General features: G+C 35.1%; 1 protein-coding gene across 1 annotated transcript in view; it reads right to left on the bottom strand.

Annotated features, from left to right (window-relative positions):
• Nucleotides 1-21310, bottom strand: part of LOC100375718 (uncharacterized) — a 41748-nt gene that overhangs the window by 11024 nt on the left and 9414 nt on the right. The window contains exons 2-12 of the mRNA XM_078009805.2: nt 17135-17248; nt 15563-15647; nt 14507-14877; nt 12461-13349; nt 10966-12287; nt 7993-8757; nt 6772-7685; nt 5842-5919; nt 4868-5129; nt 4631-4753; nt 530-772 (exon numbers count right to left, since the gene is read on the bottom strand). Of these exons, the coding sequence (XP_077865931.2) occupies nt 530-772; nt 4631-4753; nt 4868-5129; nt 5842-5919; nt 6772-7685; nt 7993-8757; nt 10966-12287; nt 12461-13349; nt 14507-14877; nt 15563-15647; nt 17135-17248 (5166 nt within the window). The remainder of the gene's footprint in view (nt 1-529; nt 773-4630; nt 4754-4867; nt 5130-5841; nt 5920-6771; nt 7686-7992; nt 8758-10965; nt 12288-12460; nt 13350-14506; nt 14878-15562; nt 15648-17134; nt 17249-21310) is intronic.

A 21310-nucleotide genomic window follows, 5' to 3' on the forward strand; every position in this document is an offset into this window, starting at 1 on the left:
AAATTCTTTAAAAGTAACATATTTCTTCTTCTAAAGTAGTTGACCAATCAAAAAACTTGATAGGTCTATAAAACCTGTCGACTAAGATAAGAAAGCTGTTTTCTGATTGGGCTGATTGTTAGGTGTTAGGGTTCAGTAACCAAACAGGTACAATATTGTAAGGAGCTTTGCATTTATTCGAAAGCTGCTGTTTGCATCTGAAGTCATATGTTATAATGGTGACATTTTATAAGTGAAAACTGTATTGATACTAGCCCTGTACTTAACATGGATAAACAACGATACGCTGTTGTAAACTCAAAATAAAGCGGAGGCGCCGTCAACTGCATACGTACGTGCAGGAATTGAGTCCCAATCTACGATAACAATGCATGCTAAAATTAGAAGGGCTGATGGTAAACAATACCATACTATGGCTGTCCTTAGCATGTGCATGTGACGTCATCACCGCGTGTCAATATTGTCTAGCACTGTTGTTATAAGCTTCTACAAGTGTTTAATCTATTATTACTACAAACATATTACATACCAGCATAACCTGGGTCACATTGACAGATATAGCCTTCTAGGTCATAGGTACAGTTACCATGGAGACAGGGGTCCCCACCCGCTTCCTCGCACCAATCTATCTCACTTTCACAATGGACACCTGTATATCCAGTTGGACACAGGCAGGTATAGTTTGTAGGGTTTTCCTCTGGCCACTGAAAGCATGTCCCTCCATTCTCACATGTCACGTTAACACAGGATCCAACCACTTCACATTGGTCACCTGGGTAAGTAACAGATCAGGCAGGTATGAAATTTAACACCCCTCAAATCTGAGTGGAATAACCCAATGGATTTTAAACACTGGATTAGTCCATGTTACACAGGGGTGATAACAAGTGAGTAATCATGCAAGAAACGCCAGATGAGGGAAGTTATTGCTGGAAAGGGGGAAAAAACGATGAATATAAATGAAATTATAAAAACACACTGAGGAAGTTGAAGTGAGAAAAATACACACAACATTAGTAGTGAAACAACGATGTCCAATTAACATATAAAAATAAAGTTTATATTTTATAATGTAAGTCACTGTATTTAATATAGAAAATCTCGGATGGCTTCGGCAATCACAGCAACCTTTTCACCAAATATATTTCAATTAGAAGATCAGATTTGACGGAAGTGGGTCAATGTGCAGTGTAGTCGGGTGTGGCAAACCACATGCACTATTAACACATCAAATTGAGAGCAAATACATTATACGTACACAAAACCACAAAGAAGAGCAAAAAGCCAAGCATAAAGTCGGTGTTGACACAACAACCAGTAGTAGCAGAATGTCCAAAAACACGGCAAACTGGTGACTAAGCTCGGTAAAGCAAACTAAAGGAGGTGTGTTTCATTACAGATCAGTCACACTCACAACAGAGAACGCAACATGCATGAGTTAAGAAGGGCAAACAAACAAACAATGAATGGATATTGATAAATAAGTAACTTGTGTATTGAGTGCGTTGACTTGCTGGTACTTGACTGTTAGTTGAATATTAACATTAGATAAATCCCATCTGATGAATGTTAATTTTTAACCAAACATAGGGAAGTTTTTTTTCTCTCGTTTTAATCAAGTTTCCATGCTAATTACATCCTTTATACGAGCGCTTCAATTGTTGGTAAAGTTCCATTTTCAACATCTCAAGGTAGGTGTTTCTGTATTATCTTTGTCTGATTTTAACATCAAAAAATGAATTGGAAGAAAACTGAAAAGGTACACTCTTAATTTATTCATTGCAAAATGCCCGGTAGTATTTGCTTTCCAAGTGGTGTTTTTCTGTTGTTTGAGGTAGCAAAAAACAAATACCTAAATATTTGTGATATGTATTTACAATCTTAGTAATGCTTTTTTTTAAATTGTGTGTATATTCTAGAATGACCAAGGCTACCTTAACCTTCCGAAAGGCAAATTTTGTCACCATTTCCAATTTTTTTTTATAATTATTAAAAAATTTTGATCATGACTTGTCCTTGAAAAAAAAAAATTATTTCAATCTAATTAATTTTCTTCATGCTTTGATTATTATGGACAAATGTTGATTAAAATGCCGAAAATATTAAAAAAAAAAAATAATTTTTCAAGATTCTTAAAATTTGCATTTTTGCACTGTTTTTATAGCGAAATATCTCTTGATATCTCAAAAAAGTTTTGAAAGATTGAAATTTAATTTTTACAGTGAGTTTTTAGAGAGATAATAGTTTTCAATTATATACAATGGGAAATTCTCTCCCATAATGCATTGCATATAAGCGCAGTAACATGCTCAGTAGTGAACAATCTTAATTTAGCTCGACCTACTTTAATAGAATTATTAGTGAAATGAAAGATATGAAGACAAATTAAAAGAATACAAATCCAAAAAAGATCAGAATTGAGGAGATTTAGATTTTTTGTTAATATTCATGATTTAAGTTTTCCGATTTTTTAAGCATTTCAGTTTCCAAATACCTGTATAGTAAATAGGGCAATTGCATTTCCACGTAGAGATTGATGTTATTTGGCATTGACCCGCCAAACAAGGATGTCCGCTGGCGGCTGTGCAAGATGCTATTCCACAAGTCCGGCTTTCATAGCCAACCGAACAATCACATATGAAGTCAGTCCCTTCATTGTTAGCAGAGCGACATATAGCGTCATTCTCACATGGGTATACCAAGCAAGGATTCTTGTCGCATGTTTTGCCGTAGTATCCTTGCGCACACGTGCAAGAGAAATTCCCAAAACTATTAATGCATGTGGCGCCGTTCAGGCACGTGTCAGTTGCGCACTCGTCAATATCAAGCTCACAATGCATGCCTGATGACAAAACAAAGCAAGCGCTTGTTAGTATTAATAACACATTATGAAATTGACACAGTTTGGACTCTGAAAACAGAACAACAATAAAAATGTACTTCAATACAACACAAAACAATGTCATCAAGAATTAAATACTTCAATACAGGACAAAACAGTGATGTCATCAAGAATTACATATTTCACTACAGCACAAAACAATGACTCCAAGAATTATATACTTCAATACAGGACAAAACAGTGACGTCACCAAGAATTACGTACTTCACTACAGCACAAAACAATGACATCAAGAATTATATACTTCAATACAGGACAAAACAGTGACGTCACCAAGAATTACGTACTTCACTACAGCACAAAACAATGACATCAAGAATATTGTACTTCAACACAGGACAAAAACAGTGACATCACCAAGAATTGTGTACTTCAATAAACTAGAATGTCAGGCTAACAACACAGATTAAAATGCATTAACCCTTTTGACCACCATAACTGTCTGTTTTTGGAGTATTTTTTCATAATTATTTTAATCATTTCGTACAAAATAAACATAATTTTCCATTATATAGGTCATGATCAAAACTTTGGAAAAATCTGAGAAAAATGTAACATTTTATTTTGTGAATGGTGATTAAAATTGACATTGGTGTTCAAGAGGTTAAAGGAGCATGAAGTACTTTTTCTTTATATTTTCAATCCCAGAACCACTGATCCAAAATGACATTTTTGGTACCAAATGAACGCACATGGAATACAATATTAAAATATTCATATAATTATATATACAGTAATTCCCATGATATGTTCACTTAGGTTGACGTGAGCAGACACAAGGAACCACCAGAGTTTTGTATCAATCACAGTCACAGGAGAGGATTGATGCTACTACGGCAGTACCGGTAATCATGATTGTCTGCTTACGTAAACTAAAGAGAATATATCGTGTGATTATATACTGTAAAATACTTTATTTTTCTGGAATTAGTTTTCGCTGAAAAGGCTTTTTGCGCATATTGTGTGGAATTTATTTTCACTGATTTTTGATGAGTTTAATGTGAAATATAGGAAAAAAAGTATATTCGCTGGATTTTATTTTCATGGAAACATCCCTTCAGCGGAAATAGTGAAAAATTAATTCCAAGCAAAAATAAAGTATTCTACAGTATTTATCATATGCATATGAGTACAAAACATTGAAATGGCAAAATGTTGAAAGAGGAACTATAATCGTGTACACAGTGTACTATTTCATGTGAACGTCTTGTGTACGGTGTGTGACGATTCTGTTCGTTAAAGATTTTTGCTCCAATTAACTATGAAAGATTTATTAAAATTTCAGCCTATTATTTGGAGGGACAGAATAATAATTACACACACGCCAAAATGAACCATTTTTACCATGTATAAAGCTGGAAGCTATGGAAAAACCTTGGGCGTACAACAGTGTTGGATATCAAGCTATGTGATATGCATTTTTGATAAGTAACACTTCAGAGATATGCACATTAAGCATGTGATAAGGATGGAAATACAGCTGATTGCAACTGTCAATTGATTTATATGGAATACATGACTGGTGTTAACCCCTCACTAAGGAAACTCAATAATAATCATTTCCACGGATTCCTCTGTAGACCTCTTTTAATTTGAGAGAAACAAACTTTTACCCAGGATGCAAGGCATACAGTGACCTTTGACCCTAATTCATTACGCCATGACAAATGGTAATGTTGTAAAAATGGTGCTCATTTGTGGGATTTTAAGACAACATAGCTAACTTACCGGTATAATACATCGGGCATTCACATTCGTATTCACCAATTTTATCAACACAGGTGGCGCCATTCACACATTCATTATTTTCACACTCGTTAATATCAGTTTGACAATATAGACCAGTATATCCTGTAATAGGTCAATAACAAGCAAGTTCAGTTTTTTTGCACCGCATAGCAAACTGGATTAGAGTGATCAGACCGTTAGTTGTTTTCCTTGAAACATTGCAATATGACAACTTACCATTGCGACACACACAAGTAAAATCATTAATTTCATCCCTGCATGTAGCACCATTTTGACAATACACCCCTGCGCATTCATTGATGTTGGTTTCACATAAGCGGCCTGTGTAACCAAGTACGCACTGACATTCAAACGTCTGGATATTGGTGTACGAGGCGCATGTTGCACCATTTTTACACATACTATTGGCACAATAATCAATTTCGTCTTGACAGTAGACTCCCTCATATCCAGGCTTGCAGCGACATTCAAATGATGGCTGTGGAATAAAATAGAGACATCGTAATATATATTGCACTAACTATGTTGTTGCATCATGATAAAGACACTTAAAGCAACACTTAAAAAATGTTTCCCACTACGAGTATAGACATAATAATTAAACCCTAAAATGATGATCATTGAGATAACAAATTTATGACTGTACCAGCTCTCACTGAAAAACATTGGCAACTCCGGTGAAATATTTTAGCAAAAACAAATTTCCTTCATTTGGAAATGAGTTATACATGTAGCCTTATCCCTAAATTAAAGTACAGTCCTCAATGTTGTTTAGGGACGACGTCAAAAGATCGATGTCAGATAAACTTATTTGCTTTAGTTTGGGGGTGGGGGTAGGGGGGGGGGTTGATCTCAAAAAGTTTCCATCCTACAAAAACAATTTTATTTTTTAATGAAGTCAAACAAATCTTGGAGTATTTGTAGTTTGTTTGTTTTTCTATCCAATCATGAACAAAAATAACAGAGAATGAAAAAAAAATGGGGAAAAACCAAAGGAATTAAGTTTTTATTCTATATTGAACTTTTGATGTTGTCCCTTAATATCTAACCATTAACACAAAATACACTACAAAATGTAGTGTTAAGTCAAGTAGTTCACATTGAGTAAAGACTTAATTTTGCTCTATAAAGGCACAAGAAGGGTTTTCAAAGATATCAGGTTAAGAGAAATACATCAACTGGGACTTTACCTGACTGGGATCAGCAGCTGTCACATAAACACAATCTGCATCATGCTGGCAAGGCTCTTCATCACAATTCGTAAATTTCTAGAATTAAAAACAAACAATTTCTAAACATTAAGTACAGCAACTTAGTTGCACAGATCTATAAATAGGGTTATTGTGGAATTTGTCTGTGATTGTACGCAACAGTGGGGATTAAGGTCAAGAAAAAGTGTTTCAATGTGATTTTATGAATGCCAAACTCTGTGACAGTCAGTTAGTTGATTTTGGTGCTCAAAGAGTTAATGATATGCAAATTACCTAATTAATATGCACAGACGGTATATAGAACTATTTTGTGAATGGTGACAAAAGTAAACTTTAGTGCTCGAAGGGTCAATGATATGCAAATTACCTAATTAATATGCACAAACGGTATATAGAACTATTTTGTGAATGACAAAAGTTGACTTTGGTGCTCAATAGGTTAATGATATTCAAATTACCTAATTAATATGCATAGATGTTGTATAGAACTATTTTGTAAATGGTGACAAAAGTTGACTTTGGTGCTAAAATGGTTAATGATATGCAAATTACCTAATTAATATGCACAAACGGTATATAGAACTACTTTGTGAATGATGACAAAAGTTGACTTTGGTGCTCAATAGGTTAATGATATTCAAATTACCTAATTAATATGCATAGATGTTGTATAGAACTATTTTGTAAATGGTGACAAAAGTTGACTTTGGTACTCAAATGATTAATGATATGCAAATTACCTAATTAATATGCACAGATGGTATATAGAACTATTTTGTGAATAGTGACAAAAGTTGACTTTGGTGCTCGAAGGGTTAATGTTCTGTAAACATAATACAAGTACATTCCAGAATTAATCAAGCTGATTTATATATTCGTAAAACAGTAATAAAACTGAAGTAGACTTACAGGAATTAGGTATTCACAGTGATTTCCAGTATAGTTTTCATTACAGTTACAAACAAAGTGGTTTTCCAGGTTTTCACAAGTACCGTTGTTCTGGCATGGATCCGAGTCGCACTCATTGATGTCCATGTCACACAGTATTCCAGTGTATCCCGGAGCACATACACAAGTGTATCCATTGACTGCGTCAACACATGTTGATGGACCCCAGCACGGCGTAGAGGCACACTCATCAATATCATTCTCACAATGTATTCCATCATAACCCAGATCGCAATCACAATCATATGCATTCCATATGTCCTCGCACGATCCACCATTTTGGCATGGTGATGATGTGCACACTGGGTCACCATGACAACCAATTGCTACGTCTGTCAGTGTCGCATAAAACTGTTCTAGGCTGGTGCTGTTCAGCGTCTCACGATCTAAGAATGGCAGCAAATAGCCCCCAATTCGCACTTCTTCTAAACAACCTTTGAAGCCTTGTACGACAATAAAATCACTAGAAGCTAGATACACTGAGCTAGAAGCATCAGTGAACAGACTTGAAAACGACTGTGCTATGTTTCGCAAAGAACAAGAACGATCGTTGATATTGTCATCGATAATAAGACAAGCACCATCATTCGAAATGCTGACTTTAACTACGTGCCAGTTTCCGTCAATGACGGCATCTAGGGAATGTCTTAGATCACCTGTTACAGATCCCAAGTTAAATTTAAACACCAAATCATTGTTAGACATCTCGATAGTAACATATTCATTACTCTGATCTTTACTGGCATGCAAAATTAATCCTATATTTCTCCGAGTTCTTAGTTTAATCTTGATGTCGTCTATGACTGCTGATTCACTTATACTATTTGTATAACGAACCATAGCGTTCATTCCATCAAACGTAGCACTGGTCACACCTGTTATAAAAAAACAGCAAAAAAAACATGTATTTAACGTTCAAATAATGTCTGTATATTTATTTACAGCAAAATCTTCTTTTTGATAAATAAAATTAACAACAGTTGTGTGAGGTGTACTGGAAAACTTAATTAACATAAAATTAAAAATAACACAGTCCTAAAAAAATTATGATTAGAAATATATAAATAGATTAGAAACAGAATTTTTTCAAGAACATGAATCAGAATAATAATAAAAAACAAACAAGAGATAATAAAAATTGACCAAAGAGGGCAGTACGTAACATAAAAATGAAACACTTACAGTCAAAGCCATCATCTCGGTCGACACAGGCTGCATCATATGGACAAGTTCTGTAGCTACAGAAAGCAAGTAAGTCACAATTTTTTCCCCGGAAACCATATGTACATGTACATATATAATCATTCCAAGTGGTTTCGCATGTACCATTGTGTTGGCACTGATTGTCTTCATCACACATGTTGTCACTGACGCTGCCCTCAATGAGGCTGCGATCGTCACTCAGTTCATATGAAGGTGGTAAATCGTCGACAGACAATGGGAATGCATCCAAATAGTAACCATTATGTCGTACATCTATTACACTGCCTTTGAAATACTCCTTGCTTACTGACGGTACTGACGAGATAGAACTGAAATCGGCAACGCCCCCTATGTAGATATCAGAGAAATTGACAGCAGCATTGCCAACAACAGACGTCTGTTCTTGGAGCAGCTCATCAACTTGAACAGTCAGAATAGAATTCACAGCCTCTTCTCGCCAGGTGAGTTCTACCGAATGCCACATGCCGTCGTCAAACTGACCTAACACAGTGACTGTATTGCTGATGGTACCACTTTTAACCAGAGCTTTTAGTTCTCCATCCGCTAACTGTACCACAACATACTGACTCTGATCAGTACTGGGCATGAAATAAATCAGACCATCTGGTTTAGTCGTACGAAAACCTAACTGCACTAGATGCTGGTCACCCTGGGAAGCTGGGTCAATAGTAAAATGCATGTAGCTCGTTGTGTCTTCGTAACTTAGTGTTGCTGCAGTCACATCTGCAAAAAAACAACAACTTTATTATGATAGTGCTATAAGGCAGGAATGGCATCAATGAATGAAACATCAGTGAACTAAGAGTTAATACAGTTAATAATTTTTTTACTATGTTGGAATGAAATATTTCTGTTTTAGACATTAAACACACTTATGTTTCAAACTTTTGGTACTGTCCACATAGCATACAATTTGTGTCAGGTCTACCACTATTTAGTTTGGAACCTAAAATATGTAAATTGAAAGTAATAAAATGAGTTTTGAGAAACAAATTTAAAAATAAATGAGGATGTGTATTCCAGGAGACAAAAGCCTGACAAATTTCCATGGATACAAGAGTCACCACATACATGGTCCTTCAATGTGAATTAATTTACTTAATAATGAACTTACAATTAGTGAAGTAATAAAGCACATAATGGTATGTGTTAATTATATCCGAAAATTCATTATAAAGTTATTTGTTAAAAGTGACGAAAAACAAAAGTATGTGTAGTATAAAATGTTTGATTCTTCAAGTATTACAGCAATTCCAGGCACTGATTTAGTGCTGAAGTAGTGCTAGATGTTGTAACTTACTACAATAGGTTATACACTTTGTTTTCAAATTTACAGAAGTTGTTACAAATAATACAGTCTGCAATTTGAAGCGCACCGGAAAAAAGCCCCGCCCATGAAAGTGGCTGTACATTAGTTTTGAATTTCTCTTCCAATAAACGATCGAGGCTCTCAACTTAGTTTCGTACTTCAATTTGCGTCACATGTTATTTCAGTGAGAGGGGCACATAAAGTGGTGGCAACGTTATTTTACCGAACCAGCTGGCCGACTGATCATGACAGAATTATTGATCAAAGTGTATTATTCCTACTATGGAAATATACGTATCACGCCTGCAACAAATGTCCTATGAAGACTTCATCCACTATATCAATAATGAAATTGAATACATAGAAGGGGTGTTATTCGATTATTAGTTCTCGACGATGAGAACCAAAAGATTGATGTGCCACCAAATAATCGCTTTAAAAAGCTTATCACTGGCAACACACGATCACAGGTCCAGGGAGGGTTGCCGCCGCACACAAGTAGTTTTTGTCGAATTTCCCGTCCATAAATGTGCGGTCGCAATGTTTTATAATATTCGACATATTATATAACGTCTATAACGTTGTCAGTTTCCTGGCAGGATACTCTTGGTGGTAACAAACCGTTTGACGATATTATGAAGTTCAAGCTGTCAATTTGAAACATCATTTTGATCTCCACTTTCAGCAAATGACAGTCCACGAAAATACAAATCGACAACTCTTGTTCTCACTTCAACTGGTTTTTTGACTCCTTGCTTTTCCATCCTAGTGCTTAAACAACTTGGACAAATGCCGATTTGTAGACACGCAATCGACACAATGACCGACCAAAAGTAAATGAAAGACAGACGCGCCTCAAAGTCCAGGTGTACCTGATTTTGTAGCAAAAATAGAAAACATTGTGGGCAATATCTGTCAATCATTCCTCTGATTTGCAGTCGATGTTTATATTTCTAGTTACAACTTATATAAATTTGAAAACAAAGTGTGTAACCTATTGTAGTAAGTTATCAACATCTAGCACTACTTCAGCGTCAAATCAGTGCCTGGAATTGCTGTAACTCTCAATTAGTGTCACCGGTACTTAAAAATCCTAGTCAGTTAATTACTGATATGTAAACTAATCACAATACTAAACAACTGTGAATTGAAAAATTAAAACAGTATGCCCTCAACTCAGTTTACAAACAAGCAGCCTGTCGGCTGAATTAGCTCTGCTGTTAGCAATGCACATGGCAATTAAAGAACAGAAGATATCATCATGAAATGAACAAATATGAGAGAGGTCCACATGTAGTACCTATATATGTAATATCAAAGCAATTGGACTTGCGGTTTTTAACAAGAAATTGAAAATATCACTTTTTACTAAAAATGACAAAAATATTCACCAAAATTAGAGAATTGAAGATATCATCATGAAATGAACAAATCTGAGAGAGGTCTACCCAAGGTACATATACACCAAGTACCAAAGCATTCAGGCTTGTAGTTTTCAAGAAGAAGTCAAAAAAGTAAAACATTGACACGGACGACGGACAATCACTCATATGATAAGCTCCGCTCGACAAAGTCGACAGCAGAGCTAAAAAAACATGATTCTTTTGCTTTTATACACTTACTATAATTGCAGTTTTTACCAGTCTTGCCAAAATGGCATACACAGGTGTAGTGAAGCCATTCATCTATACAGTCACCGGACCCGGAACAAGGATCTGGATCACATTGTGCAACACGATTACATCCACTGATGACTGTATCCGGTTGTTCCTGCGGCAGGAGAAATTGTTTGGTTTCCTCATTCCATATGTCGCGCATGCATCCAACAAAATTTTGTCCCGATTTACTGCGTTGCAAATGATCCAAGTCATCAACAGCTCCTATATATGTCCATTGAAATACATCCCGGTTAGGTGGAATGGCAACCTGCTGGGTGTTAAAGTTTTCAAAGATACGCATAGTGTATTCGGATATAATTATCTCAGTGGTGTGCCAATTGCCATCATTAAGGTCACTGCCAAGAGCTGGTGTTTCTCGATACTCAATTGATGAATCAGATGATCCAAATCTAAGGTACAGTTGACCTTTGTACAACTCCAACGAAAAAAAAGTACTGTCTCCATTGTACAGCAGCACACCTGATGGAACTGTTGTACGAAATGTAAGACGCAAGAAGATAACAAGTTGGTTGTTTGTCATGGTGTCTGTCATATTCCCAGTTCCATCAAAAGTGGCATCTGTTGGCTCAGTACAGTAAAAACCTGAAAAGCCTGGCTGACAGTCACATGTATAATTATGCACGTTTGGGTCTTCATTCTGCAAGTACGGGACACATGTTGCGCCATTCTGGCATTGTGGACCATTATCACAACCAATCAACGCTATGTCACAATTCCTTCCGGCGTATCCAGCATCACAAACACACTCGTACATATTGAAATTATCAGTACATGTGCCATGCTGACAGGGATTGGATTGACATTCATCGATTTCATGGGCACAAATGGGTCCTTCCCATCCAGCAGTGCAATGGCAAACGTATCCATTGACAAAATCCTCACAAGTCCCACTGTTCACACACGGTCCCGAGTCGCACTCATCGATATCAACCTGGCAAAAAGTTCCTTCAAAACCGGACTCACACACGCATACAAAGCCACTCGCTGTGTCGTAACTAAACGCATCATCGAAATATCCGGTGTCATAAAGAGTTCTGTTCGATCGCTGAAGGCACTGACCACCATTCAGGCAAGGACCACTTTCACATTCATCAATGTCAATGTCACAATCCTGTCCTGCATAGCCTTCAAAACAAGCACAATTATAACCTTTGACCTCATCATGGCAGGTACCGCCATTTTGACAGAAAACGTTAACACAATCATCAATATTATGATCACAGAAAACACCATCAAAGCCTGTATCTGTGCAGTCACAGTCAAACCTACAGGATAAGACAAATAAAACATAATGAAAACATTTCTATAGAAAAGCCTGTCAGAAATTAATTGTTTGAAATTGAGTCAACAAAAATTCAATGAGAATAAGAGACATCAGTAAAATTGAATTTTTTTTAATCACTTGTACAACAGTTCTGTATGAAATAATAATTCCTACCTGTTGATGTAGTTCAAACAAACACCATCATTCAAGCATGGAGAACTGTCACACTCATCAATTTCCATCTCACAGTCTACCCCGGTATATCCCGCAACACAAGTACATTTGTACATGTTAATCTGATCGAAACAAGTAGCACCATTTCGGCAGGGATCGGACAAGCACTCATTGATGTCAATTTCACAATGTACGCCGCTATAACCAGGTGCACAGTCACAACTGTATTTTCCAACATCATGTATGCACAACCCGCCATTTTGACAAGGATCGGACAAGCATTCGTTAATGTCATTATCGCAGTTATCCCCTTGAAAACCTGGCAGACAGTAACACTGGTAGCCATTGAACAAATCCGTGCACAAAGCTCGGTTTTTACATGGATTGCTGGCACATTCATCCGTTTCAATATCGCAGTTTACGCCGCTGGATCCAGGAAAGCAGTTACAGGAATAAGATGCAACATGATCAATACATGTACCATTCAAGCATGGAGAGCTAGAGCACTCGTTGATATCAATAGTACACCCATCTCCAGTGTACCCTTCAGGACACTGGCAGGAATAACTATCAACCAGATCTACACAAACCTCACCAGTATTAGGACAATCTACATTCAAACAGTCATCGATATTGGTTTGGCAATTGGTACCTTCAATACCTGAAGGGCATGTACACACATAAGTTAACTCAGGCGGATTGCTCTGACAAGTCCCACCATTCTGACAAGGAGTTAGGTCGAGGCAGGCATCATACGGAATATCACAGTTTTTGCCCATCCACTGTGCTGTGCAAGTACATGTATAGTCATATGTTCTATCGACACAGACAGCCTCGTTTGCACATGGGTTGCTTGCACACTCATCAGTGTTTATTTCACAGTTTACACCTACAAAACAAACAAATAAAAAAGTAACTACACTATTAATTAATTAATTAATTAATTAATTAATACAGAACACAGAAGAACACACCAGAACAGTTGTTACTTTCTACATTACCATTTGATAACACAATCTTTAGCATGTGTGAAGAAGGGTGCATCACAAAGCATAAGTACAAGGTATTCTTAACTCAAATTCGATTAGATTAATTACCAAATAGTGTTAATCAAAAGGCTAATTTACTGCATGCTTAATAATTTAATAATGTTTGGGCACAAAGTAATTTGTGTCATAAGTGAAGGGAAGATCAGAGATTTCTTGTATATAGTTAAAAACATCACTAAGCATTTTTGTACACTGCCTTCAGTTAAGACATGTTTATATTTATAAACATACTTAAAACTACTATAGATCTGTCACCGTAACGCCATACGTTACAGCGTGCTGTAATTTTGCGGTATTTAATGGGGTATTTTCTTCCTACCATATTAAGATATGCAAATTCTAAATATGGAATGATTACGCAATTAAGCGTCCTCTAATAATTAAAACAAACATAGCTGCCACCAGATTTTGACCGGACTCTATACAAAGAATTTCGCTGATTCTGTTCTAAACTTTTTAGATTTCGGCATTCCCATGATGTATCCTTGGTAGGAAAAGATGTATAATAATAAGGTTATTACGAAGATACCTCAAAGTATGCACTCAGCAGCGCGTCGGTCGATACTGCTGATGTACTGTCTTCGTGCATACTTTGAGGTATCTTCGTAATAACCTTATAATATTTCTAAACCCAACTGTTATCCGTTGAATTCAAATCCCAAGAAAAATATTAAATTCCCATTCAGTAAAGTATTCATGCATAAATTAGAATGTGTTAGAACAGCCTATGTTGTTGCACACACTTATACAATGTGTAACTTTCATTTGAATTTATAAACACACGTATTCATATACACACATACATACATGTAAGTTTATAACATACACGCCTTATCTTAATGGCAGTGTAGATTTATTTATAAGTTTTCAGAATATAAACAAGTTATAAAGTCAGTGAATCCGGATTACATGCAGGATTACAAAAGCTGCCAAAAAATGGCATCCAGTTGAGCATCCATATACAAGCGACTGAAGAGTGAAACAAATTATTCCTCACCTTCGTATCCTGCCTGGCAAGTACAGGTGTAATGATTAACGTGATCAACACAGTCAGCGTTATTCTGGCAAGGTGACGATTCACATTCATTGACATCAGACAGACATGTTTGTCCCGTGTAGCCAGGCTGACAAGTACAGTGAAAACCATTTACTTGATCGTTACACGTAGCATTGTTACTGCACGGATTGGGTGTGCACTCATCAATATCAGTCTGACACTGTGTGCCGGCGTAACCATCATGACACTGACAACTGTAACTGTTGAAATCATCGATACATTCACCAAATAAACACGGATGAGATGCGCACTCATTCACTTCTTGTTCACATGTAGCCCCTTCATATCCGTCAACACAGTCACATTGAAATCTATAGAAAGTATAAAGTTTGGTGAAAAAAACAAACATTCATTAACATAATTTGTACACAATTTATTTTCGTAATAACTCCCATATGGGCTGATAGAGAGGAACATAGTGAAACTACTAATCACCTTGCCTATGATTTGTTAACTATAATGCGATGTATGATAAAATGTATATCATAATGGTTACAAACTCAATGAAATAACTAAATAATTTATCAACAACTTTAGAGAGTGAGGGTGGTATTTTTGGGGATTCACCAGACTTTCAGTGTAGTAGAGATGTGTGGGACAATGTTCTGACATCATACCCCATTGTAGAGGAAGTCATGATTTAGTATAGCTTTCTTATAAACTAATTAACTGTATGCTCTCAAATAAACCATGAAATAATACTTGATTATGTAGTTAAAGTGATAAACTCTGGAGATGTAGGCTGTAAATTTAAAAAATAAAAAGGCCAACAATTGACTACCGTTCCTATCTGGATTTTGATTGATCAAAGGAATGTACATTGAACATACATGTGACACAATGTGAGATGTACGTGTGAAAACTGAACATGATGGAGCTAAAGATGTCAAGAGATATAGGTACAATTTTTGGATTCTGACCAAACGGTATTTTACAGGTACAATGAGGTCATATGTCATTATTTGTGGTGTGTGACTGAAATAGTATTTGACTTACCCGTCATTTAAATTGATACATGTAGCACCATTCAGACATGGTGTAGGAGCACACTCGTCAATATCAATGCATCCTCCATCATAAGCTGAACATAAGACAAAATACATTCATTTTTGATTAAAAATTGTGAATATTTTTGTATCTGAATGGGAGCGACACAGAAATTGTTTATTTTCAAATTATATATGCACATAAGTTTATCACTATGCAGCAAAAGTAATGAAACGAGCAGCCAGTCGGCTGAGATAGCTCCGCTGTTAGCAATGCACATTTCAATTAAAGAACAGAAGATATCATTAGAAAATGAACAATATGTATAGTATCAAGCAATGGGACTTGCTGTTTTCAACAAGAATTAAAAAATATCACTTTTTACCAAAAATGACAAAAATATTCACCAAAATTAGAGAATTAAAGATATCATTACAATATGAACAAATCTGAGAGAGGTCCACATGTAGTACCTATATATGTAATATAAAAGCAATTGGACTTGCGGTTTTTAACAAGAAGTCAAAAATATCACTTTTTACCAAAAATGACAAAAATATTCACCAAAATTAGAGAATTGAAGATATCATCATGAAATGAACAAATCTGAGAGAGATCTACCCAAGGTACATATACACCAAGTATCAAAGCATTCAGGCTTGTAGTTTTCAAGAAGAAGTCGAAAAAGCAAAACATTGACACAGACGACGGACGTCAATGACGACAGACAATCACTCATATGATAAGCTCCGCTCGACAAAGTCGACAGCAGAGCTAAAAAGTAATAAAAAAAAAACATTATGTGCTTCCTGTAGCAGAACGTGCTATATTCAACATTTGTACTTGCAATTTGTACATAAAAATAAGTAAGACAACACTGACATTTGATGTCCAGAACATTCACCTGGCAGAATAATACATAATATCAACTGTATTGTAACCTATGATATAACCACAGAAATGATCGAACCATCATATCTATTATGAGCCAGGGCAAGGGCATACTTGTTCTATACTGTAAAATATTTTATTTTAGCTAGAATGAAGAAACTTTTTGTGTGATTTTTATGGAGTAATCACTGGTTTTTGATGAGTTGAATGTCAAATATAGGAAAGAAGGTATATTCACTCAATTTTATTTTACTGAATCACCTCTTCAGCGAAAATAAATTCCAAGGTCAAACAAAATTACTTTGATATTATATATGATGGTGGTAATAGTATCCATGTATGTACTGCAAAATACTTTATTTTAACCGGAATTAAATTTCACTGAAAAGACTTTTTGGGTGTTTTGTATGAAATTTATTTTCACTGATCACTGAGTTGAATGTAAAATATAGGGAAATGGAATATTGGCTGGATTTTATTTTCACTGAATCATTCCTTCAGTGAAAATAGCGAAAATTAATTTCAAGCGAAAATAAAGAATTTCACAGTATATAAAATACAGTGTATGTTTACACAAGATTTGAATGTGTGTAGCGCCACAATAAAGTCTTTCCTTCAACACACAGCTGATCATACAAATACATGTATAAGCTATTTGTCTGGATATTCTAACTAGGGGTATGCACTCACCTTGCTGACCACTAGGGCATTCACATGTAAATCCATTGGTACCATCAACACACTCAAATGGTGGCTGACATGAATCAGTCGTACAATCATCAGTGTTTATCTGGCAGTTTATACCTGTGAAAAATAATAATAAATATTATTATACATCTGTCACCGTAACGCCATAAGTTACAGCGTGACATCATTTTGCGGTATTTTACAGGGTATTTTTATCCTACTACATAAGAAAATGCGCCTTTCAAATTTTGGAATGATTGCGTGTATAAGTGTCCTCTATGAATAAAAACAAACATGGCACCACCAGAGTTTGACGGGACTCCACACAAAAATGTTCACTGATTCTGTTCTAAACTTTTTGGATTTCGGTATTCCAATGATGTATCCTTGGAAGGAAAAGATGTATAATAATAAGGTTATTACGAGAATACCTCAACGTATGCACTCAGACAGTATACCCGCTGCGCATCGGTCGATACTCCAGCTTTACTGTCTTTGTGCATACTTGAGGTGTTCTCGCAATAATCTCATATTATTTTACGAAAACCTAATACATATGTGTAGATCAGTTTATTTGTGAATGAATTACCAATCAATGTTCACTGCAGAGTTAGTTCAGCTAAAACTAGAATCTCATGAAAACACTGCAAATTTTGTGCTATATTACTTTTGTATGTAACACATCGCAATCTCCATACATTATAGACAAACAAAGTATTGATTTAATATGCATTGGTCATGATTGGTGAATTATTGTTCAATTTACAGAATATACATGTACATTTACGATAACTACCATTAGAACAGATTATCCGATTTTCTTGATTTTTACTATACAGTTTTATTTTATGCTATTCTTCACAAAAACCAAATAATTATTACCGGTATTATCGTCTAGAATTTAGTGACTTTAATAGTAAATTACAAATTTATAAACAATGGAAAATACAGATGAAAATTCAGCATGAAAACAAGCTATCCGACTTTCCTGAACAAAACTGGTCATAAGTGTACCGTATATCAGTAAAACCAAAAAATCACATCACAAAACAGATATGTCTTGCCGTTGTACCAAATTTTAATAAAATCTATAAAAGTGTACATAAGAAACATGTAGACTACTTGTATAATTAACAAAATGGCCAACAGTCAGCCATTTTTAATCAGATTGTGCGACAAAATGACATGCATAACTAAACCACCATGACTAATGTGACTAATGTCCAAGTGGGAAAACAGTCCAGGAATGCCTGAGAAACACTTCATAACATGAAATGGTGATTTCAGGTACTTTTTGGGACTAAAATGGCCACCAGTTGGTCAAAGGTTACCAGATCTTTTATTATGTTTGGGTTTTGTACCAAATTTGAATCAAATGGACAAATTTTCATTGGCTCCTCTGTGTAAAAGGATTCATATCTTAAAATTCTATTCAGTAGCATACAGACAGGTAAGGGCATTCTGTTGAACACATGTACTATTTTTTCATGACGTAAGGCTTTAACATAGATTATATGGAAATATTTTTTTCAAAAACAACTTTTGTACTGGGTAAGGGACGACGTCAAAAGATCGATGTCGGATAAAAAACTTATTTCCTTTAGTTTGGGGGTGGGGGGTTTTGACCTCAAAAAGTTTCCATCCTACAAAAACGATTTTATTTTTTAATGAAGTCAAAAAAATCTTGAAGTATTTGTAGTTCGTTTTTTTCTATCCAATCATGGACAGAAATAACCGAAAAAGAAAAAAACCCAGAAAAATGATTTGGTTCGAGTGTAAATCTGTGCGTCAAATGTAAAATCTTTTTACACCCACCCGACAACCAACTGCTATGCAATACTACTGTCCGATTATCAATTTGTATTTAATGGTGAATGTAGTCTGACGCCATGACCAATATTTATCAATTAAGTTTCAGTGGGGGATAGGGGGGTTTGGAAAAAAACTAAAGGAATTAAGTTTGTTATCCGACATCGATCTTTTGACGTCGTCCCTAAGATAAAAACTAAAGATACTTGTAATGGCTTGTGTATAATACCAATAATTAAAATCCATTTAATAAAATAAATCAATAACACTTTTAAAACAAAATACAAATTTGACCTTCAACAATTTTATGTAGTGCTGTTACTCCTGGTTTTAACTTCCTACCAACAAGATTTTCTTTTTCTCAACACTAACACATTTACTACATGCTGCATCGTGTTAAGTTACCACAAACTATGTAGTAGTGTTTCACAGACATGTATAATCTGAGAGTTACAAAGTGGAACAAGTGAAATCCACTGAGGCATTTATGTTGTAATACATGTTGTTATTTCAAACTAGCCTGAGTAAACATTTCCAGTATACGTTGACCAGAACTATTTTGGCCTGTTTAAAATAAGTACCAGTATGCTTAATATTAATGTTTAAAATAAATATGCTCTATATTACATGTATTATAATGCAGTATATCATTAATAACTAGAAACTGAAATTAAACACTTTAACAGTATATTAATATTTAATTTTATATAAACCAAAAATTGCATAATTAAATTTTAAATGTTATTTTGACCATAGACACACCTCTGCCTACAACATGTAAGCTTTAACTAACTGCCCAATCGTGTGATCAATGGTATATTTTAAAATTTGTTTGTCTGTCTGTGGGTGGCTGCATGTCATATGTATGTACATGTATACTGGTACTTGTCATTTTATTGTATTCCCATTATCAAGTACATGTGAAATATCAATCCCAGAAACATAGTTGAACTCTGGTGACCTTGCCCTTTGTTATATAATATAATTCCCTTTAACATAGTTTGTTTCAATATAAATATACATTGTCATAATTAATTTTGAATACAAACAAGTTTTGGGGTTGAACTAACAGTGGGGAATCAGTCTACCGAATGTCCTTTAAAGATGTAAATATCTTACAAAAACATTGGTGCCTTATTTGTTTAATTATTTTAAGGGACATAATTTCCAGCTTTATTCAAAGTAATTCAGATATTTTAGTATAAAAACATGCCTCATTGCAAAAAAAAAGTGCTGCATTTAGACGTGAATAGATTCATAAAACGTGCAAGATAACAGAAAATCTTAGCTGGCTTTTGTTCAAGTATTTTGTACAGGTGTCTGTCAAAAATTAATGATTCACTGAGACAAATATGAACTGCCTCATTGTGTGACTACTGTATTATATGAAAAGTAAAAAAAAAAACACCCTTTATGAATAGCTATCATGTTGCAAGCTCTGCTTTAAATAGTTAGTTGGTGTCCAGTGGAGGGAGAAGTTAACAGTACTGTTGCCTCCTGAGAACCTACATCTTCAAACACTGCAATCTTTGTTTGAAGTGAGTTTTTAAACTAGTATTATAAAAACTATCATTCTGTTCTAATAGCTGAAACATATTCCTGTGAGTTTTCATTTGTCGAATGAACTGTTTGTCAAATACAGAATACATATATTTTAGAACAATTTTCTTTTTAAAATGTGGATGAAATGTTTTGCTTTTTATGTATTGTTTTTGATTTGATAACTTTGAACTAAACAGATTTTCTATTAGCTTCAGATCTTGATCAAAGTTTGGCACCCAGTTCATAGGAGTGCCTATATTGATTTTCTGACATCTTGTTTTCTGTAAAGATTTATTGGTAGGTTTGCAAATGTGTATCAGACTGTGCAATCTCTCCATGAGTTGGTTTTGAAACCCAGTAAGGGATTCTGAGATACATTACCAAGGATATTATTACAAGATAAATCATTTGCTTCATTGAACACATACAACAATGCATATTTCCACTGAGATCAGTGACCTTTGATGTGTATCACCAGTGATCAGTCAAGTAGAAACAGTCGAAATATTTTATCAGTTTTTCTCAATTTTTGCATGATATTTTCATACAGGACATCTGTTGTTCAAACTCAGGGAAGACTTTATACTGATGAACAAGGTGACCAAGTTTGATGAAGTTTGGAATAGAATTAGTAAAGTTATCATGCACACAATAACAATTATTAACGACGACGACAACGACGACGACGACGACAACGCCGGACAAAATCTTTCCCTTAATATACCTTTCCCTTCCATCTTTGATGGTACGGGCAAGGTAAAAAGGGTAAAAACATAAAATGCATTTAAAAAAATGCTATAGATATGTCCTCACTTTCCTGTTCATTTC

Source organism: Saccoglossus kowalevskii, chromosome 17, assembly GCF_978046115.1.
Source record: "Saccoglossus kowalevskii chromosome 17, keSacKowa6.1, whole genome shotgun sequence".
Classification (NCBI taxonomy): domain Eukaryota; kingdom Metazoa; phylum Hemichordata; class Enteropneusta; family Harrimaniidae; genus Saccoglossus; species Saccoglossus kowalevskii.